The sequence below is a fragment of the Trichosurus vulpecula genome, chromosome 5 (assembly GCF_011100635.1).
Source record: "Trichosurus vulpecula isolate mTriVul1 chromosome 5, mTriVul1.pri, whole genome shotgun sequence".
NCBI lineage: Eukaryota > Metazoa > Chordata > Mammalia > Diprotodontia > Phalangeridae > Trichosurus > Trichosurus vulpecula.
In genome coordinates, this window is record NC_050577.1 from 151,603,590 (window position 1) to 151,622,142 (window position 18,553).

The following is an 18,553-nucleotide window of genomic DNA, read 5'->3' on the forward strand; positions in this document are numbered from 1 at the left end:
AGGTGCAGTTGGGTCAGATTATAGAAAATTTTGGATGTCAAGTTAATGGGAAATCATTGTAGCAAGGAATAGCATTGAGCAGGGAATAAAAGGTTAAAAGCTTAACCTATAATCAGTATATGGAATAGATTAGAGTGAAGAAAGACTGAGGTTGAGACAATGACATAATGAAATACAATAGTGGCAGTGGAATGGAAAAGAAAGAGATAGAAGAGAAAGGAGGAATCAAAAGGACATGAGAGAGGAAGAAATCAAAGAAAACAAGTATTTTTAGCTTGGGTGACTGAGAATGGACATGAAGGGGTCAAACAGGGAGGGTGGTTTTTAGAATGTTGGGAGGGAGAGATAATGCATTTGGAAAAGCAGTCAGATGAACCGGATGATTTCAGAAAACCCTGTAAACACTTACATGAACTGAAGTAAAATGAAGTGAACAGAACCAGGAGAACACTGTACACAGTAACAGCAATACTGTACAGCAATCAACTGTGAATGACTTAGCTGTTCTTAGCAGTACAGTGATCCAATATGATTCCAAAGGACTTATAATAAAAAATGCTATCCGCTTCCAGAGATAGAACTGAGAGTCTGAATGCAGATCAAAGCATACTATTATCTTTTTCTTTCACAATATGAACAATATGGAAATATATCTTGCATGATTGCACATGTATAACCTATATCAAATTGCATTCTCTCTCAGGGAGGGGGAACAGAAGGGAGGGAGAGAATTTGGAACTCAAAATTTAAAAAATAATATTAAAAGTGTTTTACATGTAATTAGGAAAAATTAAATATTCAAAAATGAAAAGAAGAAAAGCAGTCAGAGCTGCAAATATAATAGATTTGGGATTCATCTGAATAGAGATAATCACTGAAGCCAAGAGAGTGTATGATTTCCTAAGGCAGGGTTCTTACTGTGGGGTCTGTAAACATGGTGGTGGTTGTATTTTTAATAATATATTTTGACAATTGCATTTTGACGTAATTGATTTCCTCTTACAATCCAAGATATTTTCATTTGTGCATTTAAAATATTATTCTGAGAAGGCATTAATAGGCTTCATGACCCCTGTCAAAGGGGTCCAATGTAAAAAAAAATGTTAAAAACCTTTGCTCTATGGGAAAGTATGTAAAGAACAGCAAAACCCTAGGGAAGATCCTTGGGTAATGCCCACAAATCAATACACAGAACTAAAATGGGATTTCTAGAGCTGATAATGATGGATCTGCCTGGAGGACAACTAAGATCATATAGTCTGTTGAAGGCCAAGAGAGGACATAATTCGGATAGCCATACATTCTGGCTTTTTCAGAGGAGCTATGATTTAAAACAAACAAAACACCCAGGATCTTTTAGACAAACATTTCAATGGAATTTTAATATCAAGATTTGTCTAAATAGACATTTGATAAAAGCTACAAAAAAGTCAACAGCATAAAATTAAAGCTCCCTGTAATCATTTCAATTACAAACTCCAAGTGCACAATATACAAACATTACAAATTATTCTACATTGGAAAGAAAGGCAGCTTTAATTAAATACAATCAATTAAAAAAAAGGTTCCTAAACTCAAAACTGGGTTTTATGTTGAACGTATAACTTTTCCCCTTTTTAATCATATTTGTTTTTCTTATCCTGTTCTCCCTATTTTCAATATGTTTTATCCCACATCAAAATTTTTTAAACCCCCAGGCATTTTGGATCTAGTCGCCACATAATTATTCTCAAGCCTCCATTTTTTCTTCAGAAAATAGACAGTACAGGAAGTGGAGAAACTTCTCTGAACAGTATCTAGAAGGTCATTCACCTGTTCCCAAATCTTGTCCTGATTTTCGATACATATGCCTTTTGTCTTCTGTTCAGATGGGGAAGAACTAAAGCAATTTAGGGCAATATTTACAAGCACCTCTTGAAATGTTCAACCTCTTAGAAAGAGCTCGCCTTTCCCCAAATGGAAGTCACTATTTATTTACTCTTAGTGATGGGCCCTGAGCTCTGTACCACCTAGATGACTACAGGGCATCTGGGATTTTTTCCTCAATACAAATAGTTCTAAAAAATAACTCAAAGCTCCACAGTAAATGTTTTCTTTTAATAAAATGGGAAATCGTGATGGCAAGTTCCTGGAAGTCATTTGTTGTCCCAGCTCTTTTATAAGTTCAAGAGTATCATGGTTTGTTTCAATGCTGTTTCCTCTACAAATTTTGTGTCCACACTGTCACATCCTTCAAAGGGATTCAGAGCTAGAGAAAATAGAGGAGGAGATAACTGTGAGCCTCTGGCATTTAGGCGTGTGGCCTTCCAACTCTTACATTTAGTGTAGATTATAGAGCATGCTCTGAGGTCATCAAGGCCAACCCAGGCAGGAAGCAGTAAGTCCCCCTAAGATATCCCCAAGCATGGGTACCAGCCTCTACCTGAAGAACTCAAGAGATGGGGAACTCATTACCTAGTGAAACAAACTACTGCCGGTGGATTGTTCTAATTGTTTGGAATTATTTTCCTAAAACTGAACCAAAGCCTACTTCTCTCTCCACACCTTCCACCAACTGGCCCAAGTTCTGCTTTTTGAGGCCAAGATTTTCGAAAGAACTTTAGGTTCATTACTGTGAGAGTCATCATATTTTAAATAATTAAAAATTTTCTAAGTCTCAACACTAGGGAAAGAGGATTTGCCATTAACAGTCAAATGGAATTCAAACTATTTTCTTTTAACATAGCACCCAAAATCCTAAGCTCTACCAATTACTTACTCTGAGATGCTGGGCAAATGATGTCATCTATCCGAGCCTCGATTTATTTCAGGCACCTAATGTCCTTCTAGCTCTAAACCTATTATCTTTTTTAGTCTTGTTTTTGTTATTTGTGACTCATAAATTTCTTAATTAAGGCACCACTGTAATCATGAAGTATTTTGAAAAAGGAAAGCTACACAGAATCAAATGTTAAATAAAATTATCATTTAGTTATGTTTTCTACATCTTTCCTAAAATGGTCACCTCAATAGCAAGTTAGGAGAAGATCCCCAGGGAGATCAAGTGCTCCTCACAGGAATTTGAAGGGTTCAATGACAGTAGCATATGGAAACTTGAAACCCCAGAATGAACTTGTAACACACTAAAGCTTTCTCACTGGGGTAGAGGCCACCATTTATTTTTTTACAAAGAGTGTCTCTATTTAGTAAAGGTTATGTACACAGAATAAAATAACACTTCACTTATAACTTCCAGTCTAGGTATTTTAAAGATGGGGAAACTGAGGTAGTAAGAAAGTTAAGGCTTCATCCAAAGACTTTGTGTGGGAAAGAGCATGAAATAGCCAGGAAACTCAAGATCCAGTCTTGGCTCTGCCTCTGACTTAGGATCACAAATTTGAAAGGGCTCTCAAAGGCCATCTAGTCCAACTCCCTAATTTTACAGATAAGGAAACTGTGGCCCAAAGAGATTAAATGAATTGCCTAAGGTCACTAAGGGAGCAAATCTGTACCACCTGGTCACTGAAATCCTATGAGCTTTAGTTTTTCCTTCTGTAAAATAAACACATTTGACTAGATGACGTCTCAGGTCTCTTCAGAGTCTAATATTCCCTGATTTGTATGTCTAAATAGAGAGCAGAACTTTGATTTCAGCTCTTGGACAAAGCAGAAGTGATGACACTTTTCTAACCAGACAGTAAATAGACAGAAATAAGTAGAATTGAATAGAGAAGGAAGAGTACCTTGACGAGTAGTCTCCACCTCTGTCAGTACTTGAACCAAATAATTTAGAGGCAGGAATTCAACAAGGAATGATGACTTGTCAATCGTAGAATTTCGGGACTAAAAAAGAAATCATTCATAGGATTAGTTAATTCTAAAGGTTAACCACCACTTTAAGTCAAGTAGTTACAACCAATTAGAATTACACAAAAGTGGGATCAGTTGCCTCAGGAGGTACAAAGTGTTTCTCAATTCTAGAGGTTTATAAGCAATCGCCGGAGGAGATGGTCTTTGCGGGCCCTTCGAACTCCAAGGATTCTGTAAATATCTTAATTGGCAGCTCTGATCTAGGTAAAACTTACTTTTAACTTTAAAAAGTCATCAGTATGGCTACTTCCTCCAGTGGCACAGATCAGAACCCCATTCATGCATGCCTCATCCACGTCCTGCCATATTGTCTTTCATAGGGAGTCCACCAAAAGTGCTTGGTTGGGGTTCGTCAAATTTTAACATTGCATCAATACCAAAGGAAGACGTGGGCTATGTGTTAGTCCCCCTCACCTCCCTTTCTAGTTGCACATTTAGAGTTACAGAATCATGGATCCAGAGTGGAAAGGGACATCGCTTTTTATAGTTTCACATTCAGCACTTCTGTGAAATTCTTTGTTAGCAATAGGCTCAACCTACTCATGTCTACTACATAACTCTCCCTTGTCTCTTTGGATAATCTATAATTTAAATTTTTCAGAGACCTAAATAATTCATGCTTCAGACAGAGAGAGAGAGAGAGAAAGAGAGAGAGAGAGAATGAGAATGAGAATGCATTTATCAAGTGATTTCTGTGTGCCACACACTGTGCTAAGCAGTGGGAATACAAATACAAATATAACAAGTTTGGTGCAAATGCCCAGACCACCTGTAATGGAGGCACCCATGTGCAAGATTCTATGGACCTGATCCTGTGAGACAGACTTTGTCCAAGTGTGGACATTCTATATTAGCTTAACCATGTGCATGGGACAGAAGCCTCTTTCTGCATAGCTGAAACTATTTAAGTCTTTAAATCTACTTAACTAAGACACAAGCTCTCTCTTTTCTAGCAGTGTCCAGGGACAGCAGAGGCACCATACAATAAGCTTGGGAGAAGGGCCTAGGGTGTCACCTTCCCCAGCACACCCCACCCCTCCCTGCCCCACTTAGGCCCTGTGGCTCTGAAAAGTGGTCTTGGGGTTTTGGTCTTGTTTCATTTATCCTTTTCAGTTCTAGATGCAAGTAGTGGAGTCCTGGATCTAGGATCTCAAACCAAGGGAACCTTGGAGCCCAGGATTCCGAGCCAGATGTTGCAAAGAGTTCTGCAACTGCAAGAACTCTGGGAAGCCAGGATATCAGGAAGTAAGCCCATCAAGGATTTGGACTTGAACTCAATGCTATGTAGAAAGTGAATTAAATTGTGAAACCAATCCCATTCCTCTTTCCAGAGAATGAGGTGGTGTAGAGGGTATTATTCACCCAGGGTTGGAGTAAGGATGTTTGTATGTTCTTGCTGTAACTCTGAAGCAAATTTTTTTTTGTGAAAGCTAATCTGTTAAGTGACTAAATGGAACTGGGGTACTAGGACCCCTAAAATGAGGAACACATTCTAATGGCATGGCCCAATAGCAGAGATTAGAGATTACTCCAAACACCTAGAGCTACCTGAGTGACCTTTGGGGAGGCATTAAGTAATATACCGGGACTTTAGGCAGTGGGGGCCAAAGTAATGCCCATTAGGAGGGTCACCATTGCAATTACTCCCACCATTCCCTTCTCTACTTATTCTTCTCAGCAGTCCTCCATAAACAATTCCTACAATATGCCTGTAAATGAAAATCTCCACCCTCTCACCCTTCTTGAGTAATTTCTTCTCTTCTGAAACTGGGAAAAATTACAGATCTTAGGGGTTTTGTGCCCAACCAACCCACTGCCAGAAGTTGTTGTGTAAGCAAGAAGAAAAAAAATCAGTCCCTACATTATAAAAAGGAATTATATTCCAATGGTAAAGACAACACATAAAATGGAGCTGAAAAGGGAGTAGGGGAGGTAACAACGGGAAAAGCAGGAAAGTCCACAGACCCAGGAGCAGAGAGAAGAAAGAAGTGAGTTGTGGCTGCCCTGTTCAAATAGAGGTTCCAGGCAGGAACTCACCATTTGGGAGGAGGAGGTCAGCCACAGTGTGGGAAGGCAGTTGGAATGGGTTAGAAAAGTCCAAAGAGTCAGGAGCCAAGCTGAGAGAAAAGGATAGATCTTTGTTCACGGAGAAGCTTGAGGATATCATTAAAAGCACTGCATAATTTGCCAAAGGATCCAATCCATTTCTAGGCCTACCTCATTGTACATTTGTAATACTTTATCCACCCACTTTACTGTGTTTATCCAAGATATTAATTACTGACAGACTAGCTCTACAGGCTGTCCTTTCAAGTGCATATTACAATCTGGATAAGAGGCATTTTTCCTCCATGGGTAGTTAAGCCAAACTCTGGAGTGAGTGTGGTTCTTTAAAAAGGCCCTTTAATGTTCATAGTCTTAATTCGGTCAGCACAACACAATCTGGAACATCTGGAGGACCTTCCACTTTTTCCTTCTGGACTCTATGGACTCTACATGAAAGTGGCTAAGATCTTTTGGAAAAAAATATGTCCCTGTTTTATACCTCACCACATGTTTATAAGGGCAGCTAGGTGGCTCAGTGGATAGAGTGCCAGGCCTAGAGTCAGGAAGACTCATTTTCCTGAGTTCAAATCTGGCCTCAGACACTTACCAGCTGTGCGACCCTGGGCAAATCACTTAACCCTGTTTGCCTCAGTGTCCTCATCTGTAAAATGAGCTAGAGAAGGAAATGGCAAACCACTCCAGTATCTTTGCCAAGAAAACCTTAAAGGGAGTCACAAAGAGTCAGATACAACTGAAGAACATATTTCTAATCAAAAAGTCACTGAACGAGATTATCTCCGTTGTTGCTTCATTCATTTCACATGATTTTTAACAAATGCACAGAAGACATTGCATGGGAGGACACCTTACGGTTATATTTGGCTTATATTGAATCATTTTTTAAACAATCTCCTGGTCAACAAATAATAACCACAGTGGGATTTTATATTTCTTATACCAGTGATGTCAAACTCAAGTAGAAACAGATCCCTGCAGATTGACTTGGAAAACCACAAATTAACATTATCTCCACTGTATTGTATTTTTATTTATTTTGTTAAACATACCCTAGTTATATTTTAATCTGGTTCCAGCTGAGTTTGACACCTTTGTTCTATACCTTTTAATGTGACTGAAGAGAGACTGTGGTCTGTTGTAGAACATTATTTACTTTCTAAATCCTTCTTGTGGGGCAGCTAGGTGGCACAGTGAGTACAGCATCGGCCCTGGAGTCAGGAGGACCTGAGTTCTAATCCAGCCTCAGACACTTGACACGCTTACTAGCTGTGTGACCTTGGGCAAGTCACTTAACCTCAATTGCCCTGTCTTCCCCCCTGCAAAAAAAAAATTGCAGCCTGTCTTTATTGCAAAGGATGCAAAGAATGTGCTTGTTGCAACATTTATTGCAATGGATGAAGAGGCAGAGAAAGACTATATTCCCTTGCATTTAAAGCTTTCAAAGTAACTCAAAATTTTTTTTCACAATCTGTGATTTCAATGCAATAAGTGAATATGGAATAGGTAAGAACAGCAAATAATATGTTGGAAAATACAGATTAGGAATAAGAAATGAAAAAAGCCAGAGAACTATATACTGCAAAAAAAGTCTCACATTTATTCATCACCCTTTTTCTTTTTTCAAAAGAATGAGGAAGTGCTAGAAATGGAGAGCAGTGAACAACATTTTTAAATGGAATTTATTTTAGTTTAGCAGAAAGGAAATCATTCCATAATCCCACCTCTAGGCTCTGCTACTCACTATCAAAACTTCTTTCTCCACCATTCCCCAGTAGCCTTTTCATCCTGGAAGATCCTTATACCCTCGTGGCCCTTTCTTCAGATTGGTCAGTTTCTCTCAGACCTTCTATTTACAGGAAGTGTCCAGGCCAGTCACATTCACTCCTTCACCCCTCTCTGGATTTCATTCCCAACCATGCACCAGAGCAGGTTCGTTCTCTCCCCATGCTGCCTTTCAGCTTCCTTTTATATATTATCTTCCTCCATTTGAATGTAAGCTCCCTGAGGACCAGGGCTAACTTTATTTTTGTTTTTATTTGTATTCCCAGAGTTTATTACACTGCCTGGTACATATTAAGGGATTAATAAATGCTTGTTGAGTTGTTGGCTTGATTCACTATTGATATAGGAGTCATTTCTGAATTAGCTTTTTTTGTGTGTGTTTGTTAAAAATCAAAAATCATGAAAAGCTAAAAGAATTTTTTAAATATTAGCGAAAATGTGATAAACAATTATAACTATATATCTACCTATTAAAATGAGCTCTTGATAACAAAATAAGATATAGATAGAAGAAAATAAACACCAATTACAATTATTTCATATAAAAATTTAACATATATAATTTAATCAACTGACACAAAGAAAAGATAAAAAGAGCCTAAAAATATCAGGAAACACTTGACTTACCAAACAGAGAGATGTGGCAGCCAAGGAAAAACACTAGTTTAGAATATAAGCTTTTTTTGTAAAAATGGTAGAAGATTATAAGCAAGATTGGCTGGCAACACAGAGAAACAATAAAGAGTAAAACTACTTCAAAGAAATATTGCTAAGAGACCCAACCAAGAAAGTCATCCTTAACTATGAAAATGGAACAAGGATAAACAAAAGTAAATTGGAAAAGATCTGTAAAGATTTAAAAAAAATTTAATCATCAAAAAAGCTGGGGTTACCACATTTCTACTCTAATATTACAATAAAGTTTCTTCTATATGTACATCTAAATTATGCAAAATGAACTGAAAAGCACAGCAAGAGAGATAACTTTCATCAATGCCACTGCAATCGTTATTATCAAGTGAGGCTTATAAAAGAGGGAGAAATATACTTTTCAAAGGTGTTTGCCACTGCATGGAGGAAATCCAGCACAAAGTACAAGTTGATAAAGGATCCACTAGTGATAGTGAGATTTCCAAGATGCTCCCGCCTCGTTGTATCAAACCCCCAAACACTGCAGAGGCTATTAATGAGATTCATAACCATGAATAATTTGTCCTATCTCTCTTCTCAGGAAAACCAAATGGTGGAAAAACACCAGTTGTCTAGATCATGAACAACCTAGAAAGCTCAAACATCAGGATGTCTGTCTTGAATAGTCTTTGCAAATGGACAATAAATTGGGCATAGAATTAAATGGGAGGTAGAGAACCAGCCAAATTGTCTTTGGGAAACTGCAAAGTTTCTTTTAATGATTCCAGATGTATCCATGAAGAAAAGGCCATCTTTTTAATGCAATTATTTTATGACAGGGTGGCTAGGTAGCATAACGGACAGAGTACTGGCCCTGGAATCAGGAAGACTCAGCTTCCTGAGTTCAAATCTGGCCTCAGAAGCTTCCTAACTATGTGACCCTGGGCAAGTCACTTAACTGTGTTTGTTTCAATTTCCTCATCTCTAAAATAAGCTGGAGAAAGAAATGGCAAACTAGTCTAGTATCTTTGCCAAGAGATCCTCAAATGGGGTCATGAAGAGTTGGACACAACTGAAATGACTGAACAACAAAAATCCCGTGACTATGAGTGATGGAACACTCCAGTCTCCAAAAAAGTTAAAAGGAATATCATTCAGAGGCAAAGGAGGCCTATGTAGTGGTTTTGAGTAGGCCATGAAACATAATGCTAAAGGAAATATGAAGAACCAGGGTAATGGATGTCAACAAAGAAATACATAAACGAAATAACAGAAGTGCTAGTTACTAGATAGGAACAAAGGATGACCAATGGATAGTTGTGTGCTCCACTGGTATTTTCATAAAGTCAAGAAAAAGAGAGGCAGTCACTTAGAACTATGGGTGTACTTTCTGTTGTGAACTTATGGAAAGACGTTGACAAAAGGTGTGGGAAGTGTGGGAAGGCATTGATGGATCTACATCATGGGGTCACATCAGTGAGACTACAAATTCATTTGAGTATTTTGAGTAATAACACTGATCTTTTTTTTCTGTAAATCTTTGGTATCCTCCCTCTACCCTGAAACTTGATTCCTCATGGTCCTAAAACTTGTCCCCTGTAGCACAGACCTTCTCAGTATGTATGCCAAGTCCAATCCAGCTGTTTTTCCTATCTTGGTTTTCTTTCTATTTACTTGTGCATAAGTACATCAGAGGGTGTATGGCAGTTCCACTGTCACTGATGAAGAAAATAATTTGTTATAACTATCTTGACAGATTTATTCCACTTTTCATCTTTTTTAGTGTCCCTCAAGATTCATTCTTCTACATTCTCAGGATCTGGTTTATAGTCTTTGACTATATTTTTTGTAACCTGTTTTCCATTCCATTATGTCTTGCTATTTCCTGAGACAATTATGCTTATAATCTTATGATTTTACAAAAATAATGTATATTTGAGACTGCTGTTGCACTTGACTGCCACATCTCTGCTTGGCAAGAAAATTGATTGTTTGCTAAATGGAGTCATTTCAAGGTTCTTTTGGTCTCTTTTGTGACAACTGATTTGTATCAGTCATATTTCCATAGGATATAAAAATACTCTGTGTTAGAAGTCTGACTTTTAAAAAAATTCATTTACCATTTTTTTATACTAAAAGCTTGTTTAAGAGGAAATGTAGTATAGTGGATAGAGAGGTGGCCTTGAAGCCAAGAAGCCCTGGGTTCAAATCTCACATCTGAAACATATAGGCTTTGTGATCCTGAAAAAGTCATTTTACCTCTCAGTGCTAGTGTCAAACTCAAATAAATGTTAGCTATCTTGTATTACATTTGAATTTATTTTATTAAACATTTCCCAATTACATTTAAATCTGTAGTGAGTCACACCTCGGCTCTAAGCAAGTCTCAAGGATGGTAAGTTGCAGATAAAGTGCTGACCTGCACTGATAAAGGGAGTTTTCTCTTCTGTATTCTGTATTTCCTCTTCTGTATTAATGAAGTCACAGGACCCTTTTCCTACCCCAATCCATAGCAGCTCATTTAATAGATCAGGTTGGAATTTTTTAAACTGCACGCCATCCATATATTTTCATTTTTATTTTCTTTTCAAATGTGGTATAGAATGTGGCCTTTGTTTTCTTAAGTGGATGATCTGGCTATTTGTAGATTTGTAACTGACTCATATTGAGAGCTATCATTTTTATTTAATTAATTAATAACAACAACAAAAATAAATAGCTAACATTTACATAGCACTTCCTATGTGCCAGGCATTTGCTAACACGTTACAATCGCTATCTCATTTGAGCCTCACAGCAACCCTGAGAGACAGGTGCTATTACCATTACCATTTTACAGATGAAGAAACTGAGGCTGAGGTTAAGGGACTTGCCCAGAGTCACTCAGCTATTAAGTGTCTGGGGCTAGATTTGAATTCGGGCATTCCTGGCACTCCATATACTGTACCACCCAGCTACCTCTAGCTATTAAGAAAGGGGTAAGGTCTAGACCTGTGATTTCACTGGTATAGGGAACTCCAAGGTGAGGAAGCTCCTTCTACCAATGTAGGTCAGTACCTTCTCTGCCAACTTAGATTTTCAGTTTCTCAGGGTGTAGGGTTAAGGGAATATGAAGATCTTCCCTGTCCATTAACAGGACTATGTGACCACGTGTTCCCTTTTTTCCTTGCAACAGGGTCCATGTTCCCAGGTCTAAAGGTACACAGGGTATTTCAACTACAGATGTCTTGCTGCTTTGAGCACTGGCCCAGTTTATAGCTGTGCTACATCCTGAGTCACATAGAGTCCATTGGGGGAGGAACTTGACTAAGAGAAGCTTGCTTAGGGGGAGGCTTGCTTACAGGAAGGCTTTCACACCTTTTTGGTACTAAGCTAATTAGGCACTGAGTCATGAGGGTTGTGATGCCTTCTGGCTTTGAGTCTATTAACCAAGAGTGTGTATATATGTATATATGTGTATATATATACATATATATGTATATATGTGTATCTATACATATATATACGTATATATGCGTATATATACGTGTGTGTGTGTGTGTGTGTGTGTGTGTGTGTGTGTGTGTATATATATTTTCTGAGATGAGATTTTGCTTTGGGGCTCATTCATGGGAAGAATGTTCTCCTGAGGTCTTGATAATTTGGCCAGACTAGACTCTCTGGGTAGCCTTTGTAAAGGAACCCCTCCCCCACCCCTCCGTAGCCTCAACCAGATGTTAGTGCTCCCCTGGTCTGGTGATTATGTATCTATTACTTTGTTTAGACAGTTGGAGCCCTATCTATTGGATCTCTGTGCTAATTTCTCTACTTGTATTTTCTCCATGTTTAGGGTGCTGACCTTTTCCCTGAACCAGTGAGTGACGTTGTTTTAATCTTTTTTTTAATTTTTTAGGAGGGGGGAAAGGCAAGGTAACTGGGGTTAAGTGACTTGCCCAAGGTCACACAGCTAGTAAGTGTGTCAAGTGTCTGAGGCTGGATTTGAACTCAGGTCCTCCTGACTCTACGGCCAGTGCTCTATTCACTGCACCACCTAGATGCCCCACATTGTTTACTTAAACTAAAATTGTTGACCCCTTTGAAGCTGTCTTTCCTTTAGAAAAGCAGATCAAAGAACCTGTGCTGGCAGGTCACCCTGGGAGTGCTAGGGTGTTTGCTAATACACAGGGTCACCAAGAAGTTAAGTGACACCCAAGATTATAGAGCCAATATGTATCAGGTAAGACTTGACCCACATCTTCCTGGAGCTGAAGCCAGCCCTCTATCCATTGTACTACAATGCCTTCCACACTGGTGCTATGAATAAAGAACGAGCCTTGGAAATCGTCTGTTAAGATATAATAATTTAAATTTTTGTGATGCTATTCGTTGTACATGATGTCCATCATTACCTGACTCCCTTCTAAAGAAAATTATTTATTTAAATAGTTGTGATATCTAAGTATGAGGCATCTATTCCCTCCCAGCCTTTGGCTACTTTCTTATTCCTGAGCCATATTTTCCCCATATATTTTTCATCCTCCTCCTCCCCTGTGCTCAGCTTTCAAGAAAGTCAACAAGTATTAAACTCTATGTTGATATAATTTGGAGGATTTTGAGTTCTTAATAGAATTGCCGTACTTCCTCCTCATTCTCTTTAGTAGATGTTTGCACTTAAATTGCAATTGTTTTTATGGTACTTTTTTATAGATGAGTAAGGGAGAGAGAGAGAGAACAAGCATTTATTCATTGCCTACTACGTTCAAAATACTTAACAAACATTATCTCATTTGATTCTGACACCAACTGGAGGTAGGTGCTATTATTATTCCCACTTTTCAGTTGAGGAAACTAAGGCATATGGAAGTAGAGTGACTTGCCCAGGGCTACACAGCTGGTTTCTGAGACTGGATTTGAACTCAGGTCTTCCTGACTCCAGACCCAGGATTCTATCCAGTGCACCACCTGGGCTGCCTGCACTGCAGGATTAGAAGACCAAATCCCAAGAAGTGATACTTTATAGACAAACGAGCCTTAAAAATATTTTATTTTTTTATTAATTTTTAGTTTACAGCATTTGGTTCTACATAATTTTGAGTTCCAGATTTTCTTCCCTCCCTCCCCCCTCCCTCCCCAAGATGGCACGGAATCCCATATAGCTTCCATGTATAACTTCGCATTGAATTAATTTACACACTAGTCAAGTTATGGAGAACTGTGATCAATGAAATGAATCATGCGAGAGAAGAAACAGGACCAAAAAAACCCAAAAAAACAAAAAAGAAAAAAAAACCAACCCAAAAACAAAAACAAAGGAAAGAAAAGGAAAAAAAAGGGGAGGGGGGAAAGGCTAGCATGAAGTGTGCCTCAATCTGAATTCATACTTCATAGTCCTTTCTCTGGATGTAGATAGCATTCTCCATCATGAGTCCTTCGGAGTTGTCTTTGTACCTTGTGTTGCTGAGAAGAGTGAAGTCTGTCAGGGTTGGTCCTCACAGAATCCATATATCTGTGGCAGTGTATAATGTTCTCCTGGCTCTGCTCTGCTCACTTGGCATTATGTCGTGTAGGTTTTTCCAGGTTGTTAGGAAGTCCGTATCATCCCCATTTCTTATGGCACAATAGTATTCCATTACCTTCATATACCACACCTTGTTCAGTCATTCCCCAATTGATGGGCATCCCTTTGATTTCCAATTCTTAGCTACCACAAAAAGAGTAGCTATAAATATTTTTGTACAAATGGGTCCTTTTCCCGCTTGTGTGATTTCTTTGGGATACAACCCTAGAAGTGGTATTGCTGGGTCAAAGGGTATGAACATTTTTATAGCCCTTTGGGCATAGTTCCAAATTACTCTCCAAAATGGCTGGATCATCTCACAACTCCACCAGCAATGTAACAATGTTCCAATTTTCCCACATCCTCTCCAGCATTTATCATTTTCCTGTTTTGTTATTTTAGCCAATCTGACAGGAGAGATGTGGTATCTAAGAGTTGTTTTGATTTGCATTTCTCTAATCAGTAGTGATTTAGAGCATTTTTTCATGTGCCTATAGATATCTTTAATTTCTTCCTCTAAAAACTGTCTGTTCATATCCTTTGACCATTTCTCAATTGGGGAATGGCTTGTATTCCTATATATTTGTCTCAGTTCCCTGTATATTTTAGAAATGAGGCCTTTATCAGAGATACTAGTTGTAAAGATTTTCTCCCAATTTTCTGCTTCCCTCCTAATTTTTGTTGCATTTGCTTTTTTTGTACAAAAACATTTCAATTTAACATAATCAAAATTATACATTTTGCATTTTGTAATGCTCTCTATCTCTTGTTGGGTCATGAATTCTTTTCTTTTCCATAAATCTGATAAGTAAACTATTCCTTGCTCTCCCAAATTACTTATAGTATCAGCCTTTACTCCTAAATCATGAACCCATTTTGACTTTATTTTGGTATATGGTGTAACATATTGGTCTATGCCCAGTTTCTGCCCTACCATTTTCCAATTTTCCCAACAGTTTTTGTGAAATAGTGAATTATTAGCCCAGAAGCGGGCCTCTTTGGGTTTATCAAAGAATGGATTGCTGTAGTTGTTGACTTCTCCTTCTTGTGTTCCTATCCTATTCCACTGATCCACAACTCTGTTTCTTAGCCAGTACCAGGTAGTTTTGATGACTGCTGCTCTATAGTACAGTTTAATATCTGGTATGGCTAGGCCACCTTCTCTAGCATTTCTTTTCATTAATACCCTAGATATTCTAGACTTCTTGTTCTTCCAGATGAATTTTGTTATTATTTTGTCCAGCTCAGTAAAATAATTTTTTGGTAGTTCAATTGGTATGGCACTGAATAGATTAATTTAGGTAAAATTGTCATTTTTATTATATTAGCTTGGCCTATGAGCAACTGATATTTTTCCATTTATTTAGATCTGACTTCATTCGCGTGAAAAGTGTTTCATAATTATGTTCATATAGGCCCTGGGTTTGTCTTGGCAGATACACTCCCAAATGTCTACAGTAACTTTGAATGGAATTTCTCTTTCTATCTGTTGCTGTTGGGCTTTGTTAGTAATGTATAGGCATGCTGAGGATTTATGTGGGTTTATTTTATATCCTGCAACTTTGCTAAAGTTGTTTATTATTTCAAGTAGTTTTTTACTTGATTCTCTAGAGTTCTCTAAATAAATCATCATATCATCTGCAAAAAGTGATAATTTAGTTTCTTCTTTGCCTATTCTAATTCCTTCAATTTCTTTTTCTTCTCTTATTGCTACAGCTAACGTTTCTAGTACCAAATTGAATAGTAGGGGTGATAATGCACATCCTTGTTTCACCCCTGATCTTATTGGAAATGCATCTAGCTTATCCCCATTACAAATAATGCTTGTTGATGGTTTTAGGTAGATGCTATTTATAATTTTGAGGAAGGTTCCACTTATTCCTATGCTTTCTAGTGTTTTTAATAGGAATGGGTGTTGTACTTTGTCAAAGGCTTTTTCTGCATCTATTGAGATGATCATATGGTTTCTGCTAGTTTTGTTGTTGATATGGTCAATTACGCTAATAGTTTTCCTAATATTGAACCAGCCTTGCATTCCTGGAATAAGTCCTACCTGGTCATAGTGTATTATTCTCATGATAAGTTGCTGCAATCTTTTTGCTAATATTTTATTTAAAATTTTGCATCAATATTCATTAGAGAGATTGGTCTATAATTTTCTTTCTCTGTTTTGACTCTACCTGGTTTGGGTATTAGTAACATATTTGTGTCATAAAAAGGATTTGGTAGGACTCCTTCTTCACCTATTTTCCTAAATAGTCTACAAAGTATAGGAATTAGTTGTTCTTTAAGTGTTTGATAGAATTCACATGTAAAACCATCTGGCCCTGGAGATTTTTTCCTAGGGAGTTCATTGATGGCATGCTCAATTTCTTTTTCTGAGATGGGTTTATTTAGAAATTTTACTTCCTTTTCTGTTAACCTGGGCAATTTATGTTTTTGTAGATATTCATCCATATCTCTAAGGTTGTCAAATTTATGGGCATACAATTGGGCAAAGTAATTCCTAATTATTGTTTTGATTTCCTCTTCATTAGAGGTGAACTCACCCTTTTCATTTTAGATACTGGTAATTTGATTTTCTTCGTTCTTTTTTTTAATCAAATTGGCCAAAGGTTTATCAATTTTATTGGTTTTTTTTTTCATAAAATCAGCTCTTTGTTTTATTTAATAATTCAATAGTTTTCTTGGTTTCAATTTTATTAATCTCTCCTTTGACTTTCAGTATTTCTAATTTGGTATTTAATTGGGGATTTTCAATTTGCTCTTTTCTAGCTTTTTCAGCTGTATGCCCAGATCACTGATCTCCTTTTTCCCTATTTTATTCACATAAGCATTTAGGGATATAAAACTTCCCCTAAGAACTGCTTTTGCTGCATCCCACAAGTTTTTTTATGTGGTTTCTTTATTGTCATTCTCTTGAATGAAGTTATCAATTGTTTCTCTGATTTGTTCTTTGGCCCACTCATTCTTTAGAATTAGATTATTTAGTTTCCAATTAATTTTTAGCTCATTTTTCCATGGTTCTTTGTTACAAATAATTCTTATTGCATCATGATCTGAAAAGGATGCTTTGACTACTTCTGCCTTTCTGCACTGGATTGTGAGGTTTTATGCCCTAGTACATGGTCAATTTTTGAGTATGTTCCATGTACTGCTGAGAAGAAAGTATATTCCTTTTTATCCCCATTCAGTTTTCTCCAGAGATCTATCATATCTGCCTTTTCTAAAATTCTGTTTACCTCCTTAACTTCTTTCTTATTTATTTTGAAGTTAGATTTATCAAGTTCAGAAAGGGGGAGGTTGAGGTCTCCCAATATTATAGTTTTGTGGTCTATTTCTTCCTGTAACTCCCTTAACCTCTCCTCTAAGAATTTGTATGCCATACCACTTGGTGCATATATGTTAAACAATGATATTGGTTCATTGTTTATGGTGCCTTTTAGCAGGATGTAATGTCCTTCCTTATCTCTTTTAATTAAATCTATCTTTCCTTTTGCTTTGTCTGAGATTAGGATTGCTACACCTGCTTTTTTTTTACTTTAACTGAGGCGCAATATATTTTACTCCAGCCTTTTACCTTTACCCTGTGTGTATCCCCCTGTTTCAAATGTGTTTCTTGTAAAACAGCATATTGTAGGATTATGGTTTTTAATCCATTCTGCTATCTGCTTCCGTTTTATGGGAAAGTTGATCCCATTCACGTTCACAGTTATGATTTCTATCTGTGTCTTTTTCTCCATCCTATTTCCCCCTGTTTATGCTTTTATTTCTCCCTTTCCCCTTCCCCCCCTCAAGAAAGTTTTGCTTTTGACCGCCGCCTTCCTCAGTTTACCCTCCCTCTTTATTCCCCTCTGTTATCTTATTGTTTCCCACTTGCTACTTCTCCCCTCCCTTCTGACCACCCCCCTCCCTTTTCCCCCCTTCTCCTCCTACTTCCTGTAGGACAAGTTAGATTTCTATACTTATCAGGGTATGTTATTCCCTTCTTAAACCAGATCAGATGACAGTGAAGCTCAAATACTGCTCTTCTCCCTCCCTTCTTTCCTCTACTATGTTTTTGTGCTTCTTCATTTGGTGTAATTTACCCTTTTCTACTACGTCCTTATCTCTTCTCTCATAGCCCTCCCTTTATATCTCTTACTTATGTTTTTTATCCTTGTATCGATTATTTTATACAGGCATTCACAATCTATGTGTATCCCTTTCAATCGTCATAACAGCTGTACCATTCTCAAGACTGACATATATATATGTCTATATATAAAACATGCATAAGATGATATAATCCTATACAAAGATGCAAATAATTTGCCCTTGTTGATTAATAAGGTTTGTGGGGGGTTTTCCCCCTGTTTACCTTTTTATGTCTCTCTTGAGTTTTGTATTTGGAGATCAAATTTTCCATTGAGTTTTGGCCTTTTCATCAGGAAGGCCTGGAATTCCCTTATTTCATTGAATGTCCATCTCCTTGCCTGAAAAATTATGCTTAGTTTTGCTGGGTAGTTGATCCTTGATTGCAGTCCCAGCTCCTTTGCCCTTCAGAATATCATATTCCAATTTCTCCTGTCTTTTAATGTGGAAGCTGAGAGATCCTGCGTGATCCTGACTGTAGTTCCACGATATTTGAATTGTTTCTTTTTGGCTGCTTGCAGTATTTTCTCCTTAACTTTGTAGTTCTGAAATTTGGCT

The 18,553-nt window shown here is 37.5% G+C and overlaps 1 protein-coding gene across 2 annotated transcripts in view; it reads right to left on the reverse strand.

Annotated features, from left to right (window-relative positions):
• Positions 1-1,412: 1,412 nt before the first annotated feature.
• The window catches only part of LOC118852248 (gamma-secretase activating protein), a 116,489-nt gene continuing 99,348 nt past the window's right edge, over positions 1,413-18,553 (reverse strand). For both annotated transcript variants that reach the window (XM_036761944.1, XM_036761943.1), the window contains 2 exons: positions 3,723-3,822; positions 1,413-2,248 (listed from right to left, as the gene is read on the reverse strand). In XM_036761944.1, coding sequence (XP_036617839.1) covers positions 2,157-2,248; positions 3,723-3,822 — 192 coding nt within the window. In that variant the 3' untranslated portion in view covers positions 1,413-2,156. The remainder of the gene's footprint in view (positions 2,249-3,722; positions 3,823-18,553) is intronic.